This window comes from Tyto alba, unplaced genomic scaffold, assembly GCF_018691265.1.
Source record: "Tyto alba isolate M040663 unplaced genomic scaffold, T.alba_DEE_v4.0 Super-Scaffold_22, whole genome shotgun sequence".
Taxonomy (NCBI): domain Eukaryota; kingdom Metazoa; phylum Chordata; class Aves; order Strigiformes; family Tytonidae; genus Tyto; species Tyto alba.
In genome coordinates this window covers 15,216,310-15,236,321 of record NW_024881296.1, presented here as the reverse complement: position 1 = coordinate 15,236,321, position 20,012 = coordinate 15,216,310, and the positions used below count along the sequence as shown (strand labels likewise).

At 35.2% G+C, this 20,012-nt stretch overlaps 1 protein-coding gene across 3 annotated transcripts in view; it reads right to left on the bottom strand.

The window, feature by feature from the left end:
- Positions 1-20,012, bottom strand: part of PDE10A (phosphodiesterase 10A) — a 190,743-nt gene that overhangs the window by 59,175 nt on the left and 111,556 nt on the right. For all 3 annotated transcript variants that reach the window (XM_033011622.2, XM_033011623.2, XM_033011621.2), the window contains 3 exons: positions 18,315-18,343; positions 6,168-6,288; positions 4,927-4,976 (listed from right to left, as the gene is read on the bottom strand). In XM_033011622.2, the coding sequence (XP_032867513.1) occupies positions 4,927-4,976; positions 6,168-6,288; positions 18,315-18,343 (200 nt within the window). The remainder of the gene's footprint in view (positions 1-4,926; positions 4,977-6,167; positions 6,289-18,314; positions 18,344-20,012) is intronic.

Sequence of the window (20,012 nt, the reverse complement as noted above, 5' to 3'; positions counted from 1 at the left end):
TTCTTACAATCAAGTTATTGGAAACTTCTATCTGAAGCAAGGATGATTTGTTTGTCAACACAATTTGCAGTTTCAGGAACTAAGTAATGCTCACAAGACCTAGTGAAAGCTACTTTAAGTGTATGCCTATTAAATTCGAAGTCATACATCTTTACATAGGAATCACAATGTAATCATGAGGTGAATTACTCACACAAATAAGGACTATAAACAAGAAGCATCTGAAGAATCAGATAATGTAATAATATATTAAAAGCTCTGTAGCTGTGATAAGGACTTTAGAGATGTTGCTTTATAAAGATATCAGTTTATGGGCTTAAATCCATGCCCAGCTAGCATGGTACTTAGGCACATTGATTTACACACACACACACACACCATCCAATACAAGGATTTCAGTAAATCCTTTAAGTCATGTTTGAAGGTGATATTCAATTAAGATCATGAGAATTATCAACTATATATTCTTCCACATAAGGAATAAAACATAAAACTGAAATAAAGTCAAGTCCTTCGCTAGCGAATTGTGAAACATTCCTTTTTGATTTGAAAGTGTTTCTGGTCTCCAATATATAGTATTTTCAAAATGGCTGCTATGTACCTTAAGAATAAATAATTTTATATGCATAACTGCACTAACCCATGGACAAAGATAATTTCTTAGATATGGAGAAAGTTGAAGAACCAGAGGCAGTATGGGAACAGGTCTGTTCAGATCACTTGACCCTGATGAGGAAGTTATAGTGTTTCTAGTACCTGACTATTTTGCAACACATTCTACCATAAGTATAGCATGTGCAAAACCAGATTCTGATACACAGGGCAATTTTATGGGGAAGGAAGAGTTGGGCACAAGAGTGGTACTTACCTGCCTGGCAGCAATTATTTGAAAAGCAGAATCACGCCATCAGAACACCCTTAGCAAGGAGCGCAACAAGTGCTAGTGTTCCCAAGTAATTTGAACAACCAGAAGGTTTCTAAAATAACTGAACTGGCCACACTCATTCTGGCACAAATTCTGAGTAACATTTGCATAAAGAAATGCACTGTAGCCTGCACTTGGTGCGGCATCTTCTATTTCAATTAAATTCACTCAAGTAAAGTTCCTGAAAGCATTTGACCTGACCTGTCAGCCAGAAATTACCTTGTCCTTATGCTGTTATCCAACTCTAATACAAATCAAGATATAATTTTGTATACTTCAAGAGAGAAAAAGAAAATAAGGCCATAAAGAAACTTTTTGTATGGTCAGGTATTTCAACAAACTCACATTTGTGCTGTTAAAATACAAAGGAATTTTTTCTAAAACAAGGTCGTCTTTTAAAGTCCAGTATATCATCCATGTTTTGCAAAAAGGACCAGCTAATCTAGAGTCCTTCTTCATATTAAACAAATTTGATTTCAGTTCTCATATAGTTTTCATGTAAAGAAGTGCTGTTCATATTAAAAATTGCACCAAAGGAAGATTCACAATGAGTTCTTAGTAACCCATGAAAAAAATATAAATTGCTATGATATAGCAATACTCTTCTCTCAGCATTAAGAAATAATAGCATACAGTATGCAGTAAACTTTTGCTGGCTTTCAATTTGTAAATATCTAGAATTTCTGTAAAAGGAAGTTATCGTCTCTCCTAATTAGAAATTCATTATTTATCTAGGCTAAAGGTACTTATGGAAATCTCATATTGCAAAAGTGTTTCTTAGCTGAGGTTAACACATCAAGATTCTCAAATTTGGAATTCTTTAAAGAGGTACAAGTATACCTATACATATTTATAACCAGAGCTGAAACAAAGTAGAGTTAATGCTTTTGTCTCCATTTTGATCCTAAGTTCCCTTACAAAATATAGTCAGAACACACTTCACTAAACTTTACAAAAGCTATTGGGAGAAAGTAGGTATCTTCTTATTAACTGTGGCAGGAGCACCTACCCTGATGAAGACAGACCTTCCTGGCTGTTGAGACATAGCAGCTGCTGATTCTTTTTTCATGCCCTTGTTCTCTGGTATTTATGGGCCCAGTTAGGACCCTCAGCCAAAAAGAGCTGATATTGACCACAGACCAGATTCAGCTTGGGTATAAATGAGGTCCCCTGGGTGAGCCAGTTTTGAGCCAGTCCTCTTTGGAGCAGCATGCCTGTGGTTGAGGATTGTCTCTTTGGGTCAGGACACCACCCAAGGAAAAGTTGAGGTTGAGCGCCCTAAATTTTAGGTGAGTGATGGTGCATTTTGGATTGTGATTAAATCCTAGGGATGTCTTGAATTGATGGTGCAGTAATAATTTTCCTCTCACAGACATTTAAATCTGTCATTTATCAATGATTGCTGGAGTTCCAATTGATTGTACTTAAAGTAAATTTTATTTTTAAGTATTTGTCCTGTTTATTTAGAGAGCTTCCGCAGCATTAGCAGGATTCCTCCATTCTTACACAATCCTCCTCCTAGTACCTAATTCTCAAAAAGACATAAACACACTCTCCAGAAAAGTGGTATTCAGGCACAAATTATTTCCTTGAAAGCATGGTGAAAATAACTGTTACATCAGGTCTAGCTCTGAAACATGAGGCTGCTGACTGGATAAATACAAGCACATTTATGTATATTTCTCAAGCCAACAAACAAACACCCAAATGCTAAAATTAAAAAGAAAAAAAAAATAGCTTTGCTGAGTTTGCAAAATATAACTCACAAACCAAGAATCAAAAAATTAAACCACCAAAAAATAGAAGCCATTCTTCAATATATGGCTATAGGCATTCAGCAACTACTTTGTCCAGGGTAATGATAAGGGGTTTTTAATCATTTTTGAAACTTCAGTTTAAAGAATTAGCTCCTTTCTGCCATTTATACAATGGAGAATCTTTTTGTTCCCATTTAAAAAAGCTATTTAATAAAAAAAAAAAATACATTGCCAGTATTTGCTGGATGATGGTTAATCCCACTTGGACACACCTTTTAAATTAAATATTCAAGAGACCAAGATATCCAAATCTATTTTCAATGACAATTTCTTACAAAAAGTAGGCTAATGCATTACCATTTAGATACATGACTACAAACATGAATCTGGCCCAAAGCCCACTAATGTGAATGGAAAATCTCACACTAACTTCAAAGGACTTGGGATGAGTCGCTATAATAACTACATAAAGAACATTCCATTTTGGGAGATGGAGCTACATAGCAGCAGTTAATAAAGTCAATGTGTGTTTTTAGTACTTGGAACTTTTTTCAGGAAAGAGTTATACTGGGAAGCAAATAAATTCAACTGCCTGACTGACTGATAGACTATTAAAAAAAAAAAACAAAAAAAAAACCAAAAAAAACAACCCAAGAAAATGCAGAAGGTCATAAAGTGCCCAGGCACTCAAGGTACCAGAAGACTGTGGGGAACTCCGCATTATGCCACACTCATCTAATAGGAAAAACCTCATCATAGTAAGAATTCTCTAGATCTCAAGCTGTAAAGTTAATTTGACTGTAATCTTTTACAAAGCATTGAGAGATGAATGCTCAGCTGGCACACAGTCACTGCCACTGAAGCCGGCCAGCGCTGTGCATTTGGAACGGATGGCTGCACTTCCTGCGGGCGCTGGCCTTTGGCAGCAGGAGGAAGCTCTTCAGTGACAATTTGCATTACCCCTCACCCATGACACTGGACACTGTCACCTACTAATGAGAACCAAAGATTGCATTCACAACAGGTGAACAACATCTTACTTAAATTACACCCCTCAGTGAAAGGGTTATTAAAAAATATACACTATTTACATACTTACAGAACTCATTCAGAGCAGACCCAATTTATGAATAATAAAATGATTTGTCTTTATTATATGAAATAATCATTAAATGAAAAAAAATGCAAAATCTATTTCCATTTCTTTCAGGAAATTCCTCTATGGGCCTTCTTCCACATCCTTCAAATCAGACACTATCTTTTTGAATAAGTAAAAAATACTCACAGGCAAGGCTCAAGTCACCTGCAGGTTTGTACATCTTCAATCCTGTTTTCATTATTTCAAAAATGTAATTCTTTCCCTTTTTCTGAATTCAATTATTTCACAAAAAGCAAAGGAATTTGGCTAATGGACTACACAAAAATAAACTATTAAAACTGGCTGTGTAAAGTAAGGAAACAAAACCAATGATAAAAATATTTTCCTGTCTAGTCAGTTTTCAGTAAGAAGAGTTTAATTTGTTTTCTGAGTCAATGAAAGACAAAAAATTTCTGACAAATTGTGATTTGTAAGTTGATGGAACTGACTGAAGTATAAACTGCATTTCCTTCTTGCTAGTCATTCAAAGTAACTACAAAATCTTGTAGAACAGTAACTGTACAAATATCTGGATAGAAAAAAAATGTAACGCGTTCTAAATGACAAAAACCAAAACAACAAATATTGGACTCACTGTTACTCAAATTATTACATCTGAAACTAATTTCATTGATAAATTTTAAATGTACAATTTACTTTATGTTAACTAAAATCTATATCTGAAATTTATGTTATTACACTATCAAGTTGCAGCTGGCAGTTAACAGAAGACCTGATAACATTTTTGAAAAAATCAGAGAGGTAACTAGATGAAAAGGATAGCTATGAAGAGAGTAAATCCAAGTCAAGTTTTCTGTTTGTTAAAGACAATTAATAATGGGGCTAAGTTGCAAGTTAATTTGCTACACTCAGTGAAACAAGAGCAATATTGCCAAATCTTTAAAAAAAAATGTAATGCCATTTTTTCATTACCACTATGTTCACTTCTGTTTTACAGAAATAAAGATAACATAAAGCTAATATTCAGCACTCAGGTAGTATTTCCTGCTAAATGACATTCAAAATAAAATCAAAATATCATTGTCAAATTGGAAAATGCACTTGTAACTCTACAGAAAAGCAGTATCTTAATCCAGCATACTTACATTATTGCATTCTCCCAGGAAATATAGTGCAAATCCATCAGCTTTTGTAGCTGCCAAAACAATAACAAAAGAAATAATTTTACTCACAGGGGAAACAGAACTTATACAAGATCCCTCATGTGAAACGACAGATTCAATTTCACTTAGGACAAACATCTAAAGTCTTAAATCTGCAGGTCTATTGCTGTATCCCTTGAAACTTCCCAGACTCTACAAAGTTAGAGGTATAATTCTTGTTTTCCCCATTGTTGTTTAGTACATTCTAAAAGATAATTAGAAACAACCTGTTCATACATCTTATTCTTATTCCAATGCCTAAGGTCTGTAAATTCAAATTAATTCATATGACAGTATAGAAGTAACATAAGTAAACATAAGAACATGCATTTACAATATAATCAGTCAGATAACAATATAATTACCATGAGTAAAATAAATACCATTCACAGATGGTAAGCTATATTTGTCTTTGCCTTAATACAGAAAATTATGGAAAAATAAAATTTTGCAAATATTGCCACAAAAACACTTTTCAAAACAAACCCCTTCTATTTTCTGCACTTGCCCTATATTAAAAACACTGACACACACCAGAAAGGCTATACTTGTCAGAATTCTACCAGATTCAAACTGTTGTATGAAACAGGGTAAAGTCAAGTTCCTTAAACTCTCAAAAGTTTAAAGACAACAAAACACCATAACTTATTGCTAAAATGAAAACTCTCAAAATCAGAAGGGGACATAGCAGTCAGTGCTTTTTATCCTGCTTTACACAACAGACTTGGATACTTTGAGTCAAAATCTGTCTCTTTCCAACAGTTAATAAACACTCTAACTAGTTAATAAACATATCTGATATCCAGTTTCTATGAATGAACACAAGAATCCATTTAGCACATTTCAGGGGAGTGATTATACGTATGTGTGATCAAAACAATTGGCTTTCTGCATTTCTTTGACAAAAAGAAAAAAAAAAAACAAAAACAAACCCACTGTTTAGTTACTTGCTTATTGTCAACTGTGTAATACCAGTGAGAGTTCAGGGCACAGTAATTTGCATTCAGATTTTAAATCCTTCAGCTGTAGTTAGTACACTGAGTTATGAGGTAAATGAGCACTATATAGGAAATTAAAACACTGTTATCCTTCAATACCTGTCTTTATTAATTAAGCCCTGTAAGAAACATGCTGTGCACTTATACTGAGTAAACAGCTCAGATACATCTGATACTCTTTCTTACCTATTTTAATGATGCTGCTCAGTTCATACAGAAGTAGTTGGTTATCTCCTCCTGTATCCAGGCGCTGTTCTATATAGCTGTTCAATTCGTACACTACACCTTGCATATTCGTATCCTGGTACTATGGAAGCAAAGATGAGATGAACATTTTAGAATTACTCAGATGTATTTTTCAGGTTTTAAACATATAAACTAATTAAAAATAATACGTTGAGATTTCAATACCGAATCAGTTGAGACTGCCCTAATGTAGCTGCCTGAAGAACTGGATCACAGCCAAGCAAGAGGCATAGCACTTCACTCTATGCTCCATTAGATATTTGTTCAAAGTGTACCGAGTATACCACTGAGCAAATAGTAATTGCCTAAACTTGGCCACGGTCACGTGACAATGTCTCAAGAAGAAACTGAGAGTTGAAACAATTGTAAAATAAGTAACCTTCAACTGCTTCCTTTTAAGCTCCTACTCCACCACTAAAGGAGGCAACTAGCTGCCTTTGCCAGCATCTTCCACCTCAAATTCATGAACCAAATGACTGAACTGTGCCAAGCACCAGAGCTTTGAGGTGGTAGTTCAAGGAGCTCAGCCTTTCAAATACAGCAGCACTTGACACCAACAGACTGAAGGACAGAAATTGCATGAGTCAAAATCACGTTAGCCATTGTGGCCTAAGAGGAAGTTGTTTCAACTTCCTACAGAAGACAAAGCCAGAATGGGGTGCTGGCTGCTGCTACAATGAAACACCATGACATGGCTAAGATCTCAAAGGAAATAAGATGCAGCCTCCCTTCAGGGGCTCAGCTGCATTTGGTTATCCAGCTCCTGAGTCCTGAAACCAAGTCCTAAAGGGCTGATAAAACTCACAGTAAATGTACATGTGTAGCATGACAACATCATGAACAATAATTTCACAGAAAGCAGTACTTGGCAGTAAGTAAAGATTCATTACCTTGCCCAAAACTAGTAATGTGGTAACTGAAGAAAGTAATATGGTCAATTACCTATTGAACTCAGTGATGCAGTAAATTATGTTGTTTAAACTAAAAATGAAGCTGGTGATATTTAGATGAATTAATGTTTCCTGAAAGACTGACTGATTCTCCTGCTCATTCATACTTCAGAGCTAAATGTAATATAGACCAGACTAATGTAAACAGTACTGCAGAAAATGCCATGAAAGTTCAGAGTACCACAGTCTACGCACCATTCCCACTTTTATGTGCACATATGTAACTCTGCCCCATATCTCTCTAGATCTTCTCTGTAACTTTGTGTAAACCTGTACATGTGACACTTACTGATGGATTAAGCATGTATTTTACACAATATATTCCATGATATAACTTTTATCCTCACTACTACTTTCATGCATTTCTACATACAACACACTATGTCACGAATACAGAGCATACTGCCATATATTTAAAATACATTTGGTTTCTTCATCTCAAAAAAACCCCACCAACAAAAAACCCAAGCGCTTTTTGGATAATATCAATTTCTGATTCCTTTCAATTAAGCAGATCTTAATCTTGACTTTAAAATGGCTCCTGAGAACATACAATCTTTGCCCTGACCCCTACTTAACACGTGGTGTTGTATTAATCTATTGCTCCAGATGGACATATTACAACATTTGAGACCCAGACTGTCCAAAATGTTCTCAGTGTATAAAAAACTTAACACTTAATAATTTCTTCTATAAATTGATGTGATGATTATAAATTTTGACAGCAATGTAAGGTCACAGTGTATACATGCATAAACTGCTGTAAATCCTGAGTTTACAATACAGCATGCCATTACCATTATTAGCACCGTATGGCAGCTGGCAAGCTTCCATTGACTGTCCTCTGTTGTATCCTACATTTACTACTGTATGATTCTTCAAAGGGAGAAAATAATAGCATAGTTTCATGAAAGTGGAATTTTCATACTTAAGATATAGCTGTAAGCAGCATATAACAGGAAAATAGTGAACAAGAATCTACATTATTCATACGTGTTAACCCATATCTGCAAAAGTATGTGTAACCACATACCCTAAAGCAACAATAACTAATCAAGCAGACATGCACAAAGCCTTTGTCATGTGGAAAAACGTCTTCTCAGAACTTGGAAATGAATACATATCTCTTTGCCTGTGAAGCACAGTCAGGATTTAAATCAAATCTTTAAAGGTTAAAGCTAATACATTAAGACAACGCATCATCAAAATGAGCCCACTGGCATAACAGCTGTGGCAGAATAATAACTTTCCCCATAATCAAGCAGCAGTTCTGTGTGCATAGTAATTACATAATAAACTATGTGCCCTTTATCCTCACCTCTGAAACATATGCTTGCAAACATTTTGTAAGCAGGGCAAATCATTGCATGCATCCATGTTACTAAAAAGATGGTAACTGTGTAACACATAGAGTTGTAATATGGCAGATTTCTATTACTGTCAATCTGTGAATCCACAACTGGCCAGATGAATAGAATTTGTCCGGATTCACAATCAAGTAATTCTATGACTCAGATCAATCACCAGCAAAGAATTACTCCGTCCTGCTGTAAAATGGTTTTATTTTTATTACAATGGAGTGAATGAGGTTTATTTATTTGGTTCTAGGCATTTTAGATTGGATAACCACAATTATGTTTGGTTGAAAAAACACAATATTCTTTATGAAACGATGTATTTAAACACTGAATAAGTCATCAGCAAACTTTGGTACAAGCACTATCCAAATGCAGTTGCTAACACAGACCTGCGTATATTTGGTGTAAAACTTACTTTAGGAAAGTAATTCCTCAAAAAAATTCAACACAGTGGAGAAAGAGTATTTATTTGTCATCAGATATAGAGTAAGTACTGTTTCTTAATTTGTTAGAGTAGTTCAGTTTGAATTTAAGCATTATTAACACTTAACTCCTCTTAATTAATTCTTCCCATTGCTGATTTCTTTCTATTTCAGATTCAGTAGCTACAAGTTATTTGGCATATTTACTGTAAAATTCTGAATTTCAGTGACATGACATTAAAATAATTCAAGGGGACTAAAAACTGGTTTAGGACTATCATACTGGCATCATGTTTCTAGTAACTTCATATATTATAATGCTATGAAAAAGAACTAACAATTAGAGGGGAAATACTGCTATAAATATTCATATTCACATTTATAAATATGAAAGAAGGACATTTTTGCAGGATTTATATAAAAATATTTCTACGTCTATTTGTCTCTAGAATGTTGTGGTGAAATAGAAGGCAGCAACCGATGACAGGTGATTTAAAAACAGTGCTGTGACTTAGAACTAAACAAAGAGGCTGAGAATCACAAACATTTTATTCTATGAAAGGAGATACTGAAGTATCATAGAGTGAGATAAATTTTAAGCATTCATTCTGAACAATTAAGACAAAAAAATTATTCAAGGACAAAATTTAACAACTAAAGTAAATTTCACGAAGGACGAACTGAAATGAAGATTAATTTCCATGCTTTCATGCTTATAGGGTAGCTGTGCCAGAGGCATTTTATGCTCCTGCAAAAAATAAAAAGCCCTTCTGCTGCAATAAAAAGCCTTCATTAATACAGCACAGGGTCAATAAGTGCCAACATAATCCTGAAGTTGATCTGTTTTGTCTGTAACTTCTTAAAGTGGCTTCTGAATAGCAATGAGAAGAGCAAGTTCCTGTGTAATACTTACTACCTACTACAGAGCTTTTTCTCCGCAGCAACAATTGCCTGGTTCTGCAGCAGAAACACATCCTCTTATAGACCTCATCATGGATGACATTATCACAGGCTAAGAGTCAGAATATGCAAACAGCCCAAATTCCACGTAAGGTGGAGAAGAATGACCAAATGTACTTTGGCAGAACTTCAGTGGATAAGGAGAAAAAAGAAAAAAAAAAAAACAACCAACCAACCAAACTGTGAAGAGAGATTCCTCTTGATGTTGCTTATTTTTCATCTGTAATTTAGGCATCTTAGGCTGGTTTCAGAGGATGTCAGAGAACCACAACACAGAGCTCTTTGTCAACCAATGCAGGCAGCCTCTAGCCAACCACAGGGCTATGATGGCCAGAGCAGTACCGCCGTCTGGGAGGTGGCTCTGAAGTCTTGCCTCCTTACAGGCTCAATGGGGAATGCCAGCACAGGTGTTTTACCCAGGAAACAGGAGGTGGTGTTGACCTGTCGTATCAGTATGCCTTGGAAACAGACTTCTGGGAAAGCAAGGACAATTCTTCTAACAAGCATCAAGCATTTTATTAAAAATTTTCAAGGCTCCTTACCCATCCTTTCAAGTATTATCTGACTGAAATGTAGAAATGCCTGGGAAAGAAGTACAGATCTTCATAATCAGTGCTTCAGGTCCAGCCCCTGGTGCCACCCCAGGCCTCCCCTATTTTGTTTACTGTGTGAGAGGAACTGGGAGGCGAGGGGCACTGCCTGACTCTCATCAATGTGCAGGCTGGCTGGACTGTGCAATGAGGACAACAGCAGTGCTGAGTGAGCTCATGTTATAGATGTTGTGCCCAGTGCTCCTCTAGCCATTTGCAAGGTACTCGAGAGGTGTTAGAGGGATGACAACATGGAAAGGTTATTCTGTCCTAGGACACTTAAAACTGAGGCCATAAATACAGTCTGACACATGTAAACAGGCAAAAAAAGAAAAACCACAACCCAACAACAACAAACAAACAAACAACAACAACAACAACAACAAAAAAAAAAACAAACCCCAAAACAACAGGAAAAAAACAGCCTCAAAAAACCAAGAACCAAAAAGCTCCCTGAGATCAAAATAATATTCTTTAAAAAAGAAAAACAAAAACAAAACAAAACAAGAAAAAAACACCGAACAAACAAACAACCCCAGCTGTTCCAGTAAAAAGCAATACCTGGACTGGGATTAGGACTGGATCCGCTGGCACCAAGAGAGGCAGAGAGGCTCTTGTAAGGAGCCTCAGTTGTTGAACAGCGCTAAATCACTAAGCACAAAGGATATACATAGGAGATTGTATAAAGACACAGGAGTTTAAAACACTTATTCTCACTTTAGTTATGTCAGGAAGTATTTCAGATAACCAGATAATACTTCATCAAATCACCTAAATTAAGCTGTCAATGATGGCAAAAAGACTAGCAGATAGTGAAGCCAAGTGATTCTGCACAGCACTTTATAAAAAACATTTCCTTAGGCAGGGTCTGGATTTCACCACAAACACCTAAGTCATGAGATCTGAAAGGTGATAACGAGCTGTACCCAAACTTCCTTCTTTTTAAAACTGACAGCTACTCTTCTCTCTATGAAGCATACTACAGAATATAAGCAGCTGCTAAACCCCAAACCACCAAAATCTCCTGATAAACTTCCAGCCAACACAAGTTTTCTTTCCTATAAAACTATAGTGTCAGCAACAAGACCCATCAGGGAACAAATTTAAACATGAACTAAAAAAACCCTTCAAATAAAAAAAAAAGTGTATTTGTTTGCAGTCTTAATGGTCTGAACATTTGCTTGACATTTGATTGAGATGTCAATCTAAACTATTTCATGCTAGGCATGCCCATACCTGACCAGAAGTATAAAAAGACTGGTCTTACATATGTAAGTTCTCAATGCCATTGACACCTGCTTTATAAAAAAAGAATTCCCAACAGCAACACTTTTATACTTCTTAAAAATAAGCACTGCAGTCACAAAAAACAAATAAACAAACTCAACTGTTTGGTGCCTTTTGTTGAAATACATCAGATTTCCCTTCCTTTCAGGTAGCATTATGAAAAAACCCAGAGCCACAGTTACTACCCTGATTTAAGAGACCCACTCTAACATAATTTTCTGGTTGCCTCCACAATTTATCTTCCAGGAAGATTATCAGTACTCGATTGGTGTGTCCTTTTTAAAGAAATACTGTATTTCCTTTAAGAATTTTGGGACCAATACTTTATTTGCCATGTAATAAGCAGATTTTTAAACTGAAGTATATTCTTGGAGGTGTTTTTTGTTTGGTTTTGTTTTTTGGGGGTTTTTTTTTTGTTTGTTTGTTTGTTTTGCTTTGTTTTTTTGGGGTTTTTTTCCTTTCTCCCCCCTAAAAGTGCATAACCAGAGAGGAATATATTGGAGACCAAATCCAGTCCCTTGCAGGCAACAGCAGCCTTATAAGAGGCTTCTTGTTTAAAAGTACCTCGAACATTCATTTCATGTGTCACTACACTTTACTGTAATGAGTAGACATTAGCAGACATCTAATTTAGAAACAAAAAAGGCCAGACCTGTATCATGATAGTCACCTACTTCTTTAAATGCAAGAAATAACTATATTTTTAGTTATAGTAATATTACTGCATTTCTGCTGACCAAAGGGTATAAAGAAATAAATGCTTGTTAGGTTGTGTACATTTGATATGTATGTTTATGTGTACTGCTACCTTCTGTAGGCCTTGTACTTTCACTGGCTACAATATTTTGCATTGTTTAGCTGCACTGATTGCTAGTTCACATCTTGCATAGAAACTGGTGCTTCTCATTTTTGGGCACCAATAACTAAGAGATAACTGAATCCTAATAACAGTGAAAACATAGCTAAACTGCACACGTGAAGAACCAAAAATATGCATCTGGACTTAATTTCACAAAAAAACAACAACAAACAAACAAAAAAACACAATCAAAAAACAAACCCCACACCACAAAAAAAAACCAAAAAACAAAACAAACCAACAAACAAACAAAACAAAAGAAAAAAAAAACAAAAAAAAACAAACAAAAAACCACAAACAAACAAACAAAACAAAAGAAAAAAAAACAAACAAACAAAAAAAAAACAAACAAAAAACCACAAACAAACAAAACAACAAAAAAAAAACAGGAAGGGAACAAAACTGCTTGCTTGGTTCAATATGGAAATGTTGAACTGAAGGATATCAAATCCTCAAGACTCAAAAATAAAAGTAGAGATAATGTCTAAGCAAGCTTACAGTGCAGAGCTGGCTTTCAGAGGAGCAGTGAGCTTGGACACGAAGCTCAGAAAAATTTCTCTGCTCCAAAAAATCAGAAGAGATAACCAGGGTTGGCTGGAGTAATCAGTTTTCTTTAAACTTGGACACTGTAAAGCAAGAAGGTATAAAGAGCAGACTTAGCTGAGGTGACTAATTTTAATGCTTGTACATAGCCTCAGAGAAAACTGCTTCTACATGCATTTGTCTGATGTCTATTCTTCTTGTTTTGTCTGGAGAGGACATGGGTTAGAACTTGCTCAGTAAACAAGGTTTAGCATTGCGGCACTGTACACAGGTATTTATGAATTGTTTGTTGGCACATCAAACACTGTTCATGACAAAAGTAAAGAGGGGAAAATATGAGAGGATATTTGGCAGGACGGGCACTATAATGTCTGAAGATGCAAACCAGGTCTCACTCTGCACAGAATGGATTCACTCATTTTGAAGGCATGCATTTCCCAGCCTGTTTACGTTGTTAATTTCCAAGACTTGGAGAGATGGTGAACACCTTCCGTAGGAAAAGCTTCTTGCTTCCAATTGGTATCCAATTCTAATCTTTCCATCAGCTCCTTCCCTGTTATCAAATGGTAACACTGAAATAAATTGCTTCACTAGTAATAGGAAAAATACATAATAAAAGCCAAAGGCTTGGCTTACAAGAAAAGAACATTATGATTATATAGAAGAAAGCATATATGCTGTTATTAACTGAAGGTCTCATCAAACTCCATATCTCAATTATAACACCTCTCCAGATTATATAATAAGAAAGCATAATGAGCTTCATTTTAACTTGACACGGCTGAATATTGCTCCTCTTTTTAAAAAGCTTTTTATAAAATCACATTCCCTTCTAATACTTGTCTTGCAAGCACTCTAAAGACATAATGTACAAAATAAAAATAAACTTCCTCATTTTCCTACCACTGTTGCTTATCACTATCACAGTATCCACAAGATTTTCTTTATAAAGAAATCAGCTCATACAAGCATCATCTTCTCATGACAATGGGTGCAATGCCATTTGTACCAGTTCTAAAGGCTTAATATATGTTTGTTCTAGTTCCCCTAATTTTTTGACTAATCTGTTGCAGTCTTCAGTTCTGGGACTGTACGAAAACATTTAAATCCCATATTTAATAAAGAAATACTACAAAGAATGAGCTTGCTTTGCCAACATGTCATAAAAGCCCAAACTTTTATTATCAGTTGCATAGGGAAGATACATGCAATTATTGCATCTATTTACTGAAAACACACTTGCTAATTCTGTTACTGTCAGTGACATACTGTGCTGGGTCCTAGCTGGTGCCAAGGCAGCTGCCAAAAGCTCCAAGTCCGAAAAGGGGAAAGGAGAGGCTTAAAATATTATTCCTGTTTCTAAGAACAAAGTACTGTAAATGAGTTAGTCACTTGCTAGGTAATAATTTTCTGGTGTTTATATGGTAAACTTCTGCAAAGTGAATTGCTGTTGGCATCACTGGAGTTTAGAAAGCAAAGGTACTTGCCAAAAGGCAGCTTCACTGGAAGTATTGTTCAAGTAAACATGGAATGGAAAGTCATTAAGCAAAATGAACAACAGCTAATTTTGCTGTGATCGTATCAGGAACATTAAGTATTTTTGTTTAAACTTCAGAATCTGAGGTACAAAAGAGCACACAGTGATCATGGGAAACTTAGCAGCACGTAGAACAAAATCTTGGCTATAGTTCATGTAGGAATGGGGTTATTTTTGCCAACTGAAAAGAATAACATGTCTCCAATGCACACTGTTTTCACTAATACTGTCAAACAAATGTATCTTTAGTCTAGATATACATGAATACATATGCACTTAGCGCTTAAACTTACACTCCTCTATTTTTGTTTCTTTTGCAGATAAAAGTAAAAACAAAGTATAAAATTCAGCTTTAGTTTTCTTCATCAAAATAATTCAATAGTCAGTTTTCTTCCTGAAATCCTTCTGCCCAGAAAACCAATTCTGTAGCTAGGATGGATGGGATCAGCCAACACACATCTGCACAATAAGTAAGCAGAAGAAATTCAGCATTTCCAAGGATGTTCCTAATACTACATGATGAGGAAAGGAGATTCTGTCCCCAGTTACATATATTTCATAAATACAGGAATCTAGCATGCAGAAAGAAGTTCACAGGTTCACTGTTTGGTCACAGATGCTCATGAGATATTTTGCAGCAAGAGCTCTTCTTATGTCAAAAGCAGGCTACAGGAATCAGGAATTTTTTTTTGTTTTCCACCCACCTGTCAGCTACTACATCAGCCCAGTCTAGGATAGCTTTACATATAACTTCTGAACACCAAAATACTGATGAAATTGCCATTAGTAGACCAGATTTAAAAATAATAAATTTTGAAATGCTTCTTTTCTGTGCTACAGATTTCAGAATTTAAAATACGTGGCAGGTTTCTCCTACTCTCACCTTGTTTCAAAAACACGCAATGTAATTCTGATAGACAAGATTGCTACTTTATTTTATTTTTTCCGCTAATCTGCTAAAATATCAAAAGATTAAAAATGAATTTCCTATTCAACAGCATTTTTCAGAACTTCTTTAGTTTTCAAAGTGTGAAACTGCAATACAAACCCTTGAAAATACTGAAATTTCCTTCCAGTAATTCAAGAAGTAAATTATTTTTTTCAAAAATCTGGACACTATTCATCCACTGCATTTTGCTGATAAAAAGAAAAATGGGAAAATGAACGACAAGTGCAGCATTTAGACCCCCTAGAACAATCCTATAATCTTGTATATTTACAAAGAAAAAAGGTAAGGGTTTTGGGGGAGAGCAAGTTGTTAAACAATTTTTTTTAAAAATATCCTCCCCCAATTTAATTCTGTTGTCCAGTGTAAGAACAACAGAAAAGGTAACTCTTGAAGCGATGGTTGTCACAACACATGACTATGAATGTTTTAATGTTTTCACTCTGCCCAACACTGAAAGATGGAAAAAAAAAAAAAAAAAACAGCAATGAAAACCACATTTTTCAGCATAATTCTGCCTTGGTTCCTAATTATTATAATATTTTAAACAAGCTGGTGATTTAATTCTGCAATAAATTTCCTCTCACTGACCTTTATTTTTGCTTCCCTGTGATATAAGCTTCTTCTTGCAGACATTCTCAGGAATTAAAAAATGTATCACTTAATGACTTTAAAACTCATAATTCTTCAGTTAGTATGAACATGTCTTTTTGTCTGAAAAATACTACTTACATATGGAACTTTCCCAATTTAAATTCTAATTTATGTTCAGATTTTAATTAAACTGGTATCTGTTTGAGGTGCTGATGAAGAAAAAGGATGTATTACAATGGTCTACATTATTATATATAGCATTATTCAAAAATACTATGAACTAAGAAACATGTTCTTTTGCAGTAAGGTGTGTTACTGAGTGCTCTCAAGTACTGTACTTTTTTAAAAAAAAAAAAAAAAAAGTCTAACACAGTATATACACCAAGTGCACAAACAAGGGAGAATATGTCTACTTAAGAACACCCGAGGTATCATCTGCACCCCACTGACTCCAAGGCATGAAGTGACAGCCCATCCATCTTCAGCAAAACTCTGAGTCACTATATATGACTTCGAGGCGCTGAGATGGCTGGGACCAGCATGTCTGAGAGACGGATGGGGTGACTGGCAGGGCAGGCTTGGGGGGGGTTCAGAGATTACTTTTTTTGCCTTAAATAGCTCAAGTGTGGTAACCTAGATATGTTTTGTAATTCCATTTTACAGAGTTTTAGGTAAAATGTGAATCTAATTACCAAATTAACGACAATTAAAAGGAAATCTCTTCCACAGAAATAATGACTCCTCAGATTTTTAGGCAGATATTTAATTATTTGGAAATCAAACAATATATACAGATATACTAATAACAATAATCTTCGGCTGCACCAATAGGTATTTACTGAACTGTCTTAACTATTGAATACTAAGGGGTAACCAAAAAATGTGTTGTAAGTTAATAGATTACTAAAACGTATTAATTTTCAAAGAAATTCTTAACACCATTAGATATCCATAGCACATCACATGTATGGAGAACTTCTGCTTGAATAAACTCATTTTAGACATAATTTAATCCCTTTTTTGTAGTCTCATAAGAGGTGAACTTCAGTTCCCCCTTATGTCAGCCCTCTGCTCTCAGTTACCAAACCGAGGTTTCCACTACCAGCCTGTTTCCACTCATTCCCTGCCCTAGTATTTTCCAAAGGACTTCCCCTGAGAGCAAGACCACCCAGACAGCTTTTGCAGTCTTTCAACCAGCCTTATTTTTAATTTGCGTCTGACACTACTGTGTTTCTCCTGGGAACATGAAATAGTTTATGCAAGGCATTCAAGAAGAGGAGCAAAACAGGACTATGATTTTTTGATTCAACCTCAGACAGCTATAAGTGGCTTCCTCATGTTACACAAGATAACATTTGGGTGCTTTGGGCTGACTGGACACATCCGAGAACAACAGACTGTCCCATACCAATCTTTTGTCATTCCCAGCAAAGGCACTAGTTTTTAACAGATCCTCCTAACTACATATTCTGCAGGACACAGTGGCAATCAGATGTAAGGCTAGAGTTGGGAATTTATTACCAAATAAGTTATTTAAGATTTTACATTACATTTCATACAGTACACTGCAAAATATTTCAAATTACAGAATTTAGCTCATCAGTACCACAGCATATCTCAAAGGGAGTTATTAGACAGGGCATATTCCTTCCCTTGTTTTCTCTTATGGTTGACATCTCTTGAGGCAGTAAGACTGATTAAATAGTCTGCTGTTATTCCTACGCTCAAAGTCCCATGATTTTTCTGGTTTCTGTGAAGTACCTTTTTAAAACTGGATCATGAAAATAGCTCTGTGAGAACTCTAAATTTGTTAATACAAAACAACCTTTAATTTATCTACAGCAAATCAAGTGTTCTTAATATTTATTTTCCTTATTAACTGTTCTCTAGTCAGTACACCATTTTTTTTTCCTCTGGAGATCCACCATGTCCATGGAATAGACTCAAATATTGAACACAGACTGCACAAAAATCATCTTAAGTGAACAGTGGGCCTCAGAGAATACACTTCCTTTTAGAGTGGATGGAAAGCAGCACTTACCCTGCTGACTTCTTTAGGAGTTGATTCATCTATGAGGAAACAAAACACACAATTAGGCACTCAGGGAAGTTTCTGGACTGAATGCAGAACAAGATACCACACTTCAAACAATTTTTGCACCATTGTACAACATGGCTCCATAAAGTAATTTAAATATCCTGAGACTGGTGTTCATTTACAATCTTTTAAACTTCTATATCTAAAACTTAATTAAAATTAGAATAAAGTATTCAAGAATTCTGTCCTGACTAATAATAAGAAGAAATTTACTACATTTCATAAGTCAGTTCACAGGCCAGCTAAACGTATAAGTCCTATATCGTTCTCCTACATTTATATACCAATTCAGTAAGAAAATAGTCAGCATTACACAGTCTGAGAACCAAAGACCCTTTTCTACCAAATATATGCCCCAACTTCCTACATATGTGAGCAAGTTAGTGAGTAGACTTTTACTTTCTGTTCTGAAGATCAAAGATGCTATACCTCTTGACTTCTTTGGATATGGAAAAAAAGCCTCATGACAATAAGACTACAAGAATATTACTGATGTGACCTGGCATGTTAAAGGCACACAGTTGACAATGTTATATATATATGTATTTGTATATAAATATGTATATATAAACATATACTAACATACACACTATTATATTTTGTCTTTTTAAATGCAAGCAGATTCTCATGCATTTTTTTGTAATTTAAATATGTAAAAATAAGCACAGGTACAATAACGGAGCACTAGCTAAAATACTGAGTCTTATTTCTGAAAACAAAGGGAAAGTAGTTATACATCAAGAATGCATCTGCCACAGGAAACGTTTCCAACTTCCAGTTCAATCACACCAAAAGCAACTTAAACACATCCTTACAAACCTCCAGTTGGTTAGCTGTTTTGGAAAACATGAAGGGAACTATTTGTAACCTTGTATTTGATACTAAGAATCAAATTACAATGCTTTGGAAATTAATTATAGAGTCATCAAATAGATTTAATCTCACAAAGTATATGGTTATTTCTGTGGACCTTAACTTGCACATATTTTGATACATCTTTATTGAATGGAATTTTATATATCTCTGTCAGATACAGACCTAGTATCACCTAGGCTGCTTAACAGAAGATACACTACATTTTCTCCAAAATCATCTGCAGGTGAAGGAGGGATCTCAAGGTGCCCCTTGAGAAGGGAATATTTACAAGTATTTCAATGTTATAACCAGCAGAGGCTCTTCATAACTTGACATTTAGGATGAACTTTTAAACAATAAAGCTAGAAAAAAAAAAATCTAGAAAACAGATTCAAGAATCTATTTCCAATGAAAGAGCTCTATCTATAATCACACAAATTTCTCCTCAAAATTTAGTGTTACCAAGTAATGTATTTCACAACTATGAATGAACGTTAATCTTCTCTTACCTCCAATCAAACAATATACCAGTAATTTACACATGCAGAACACAAACATAAACTTAATTGAGCTATTTTAAGTAGTTTTGTTGTTTGCAATGAAATGTATAACACGTACTCTGAAATGTTCAGTGACATTATCTTCCTTGACTGGATGAATCTACATGCCAGTTACAAGAACAGCCAAAGCTAGACTTAAAATCCATCTCCCATATTACCTGATTTCTGACAGTGAGCAACAGAAGATGTGAACAGAAAACCAAGTGATGATATAATGATGCTTTCC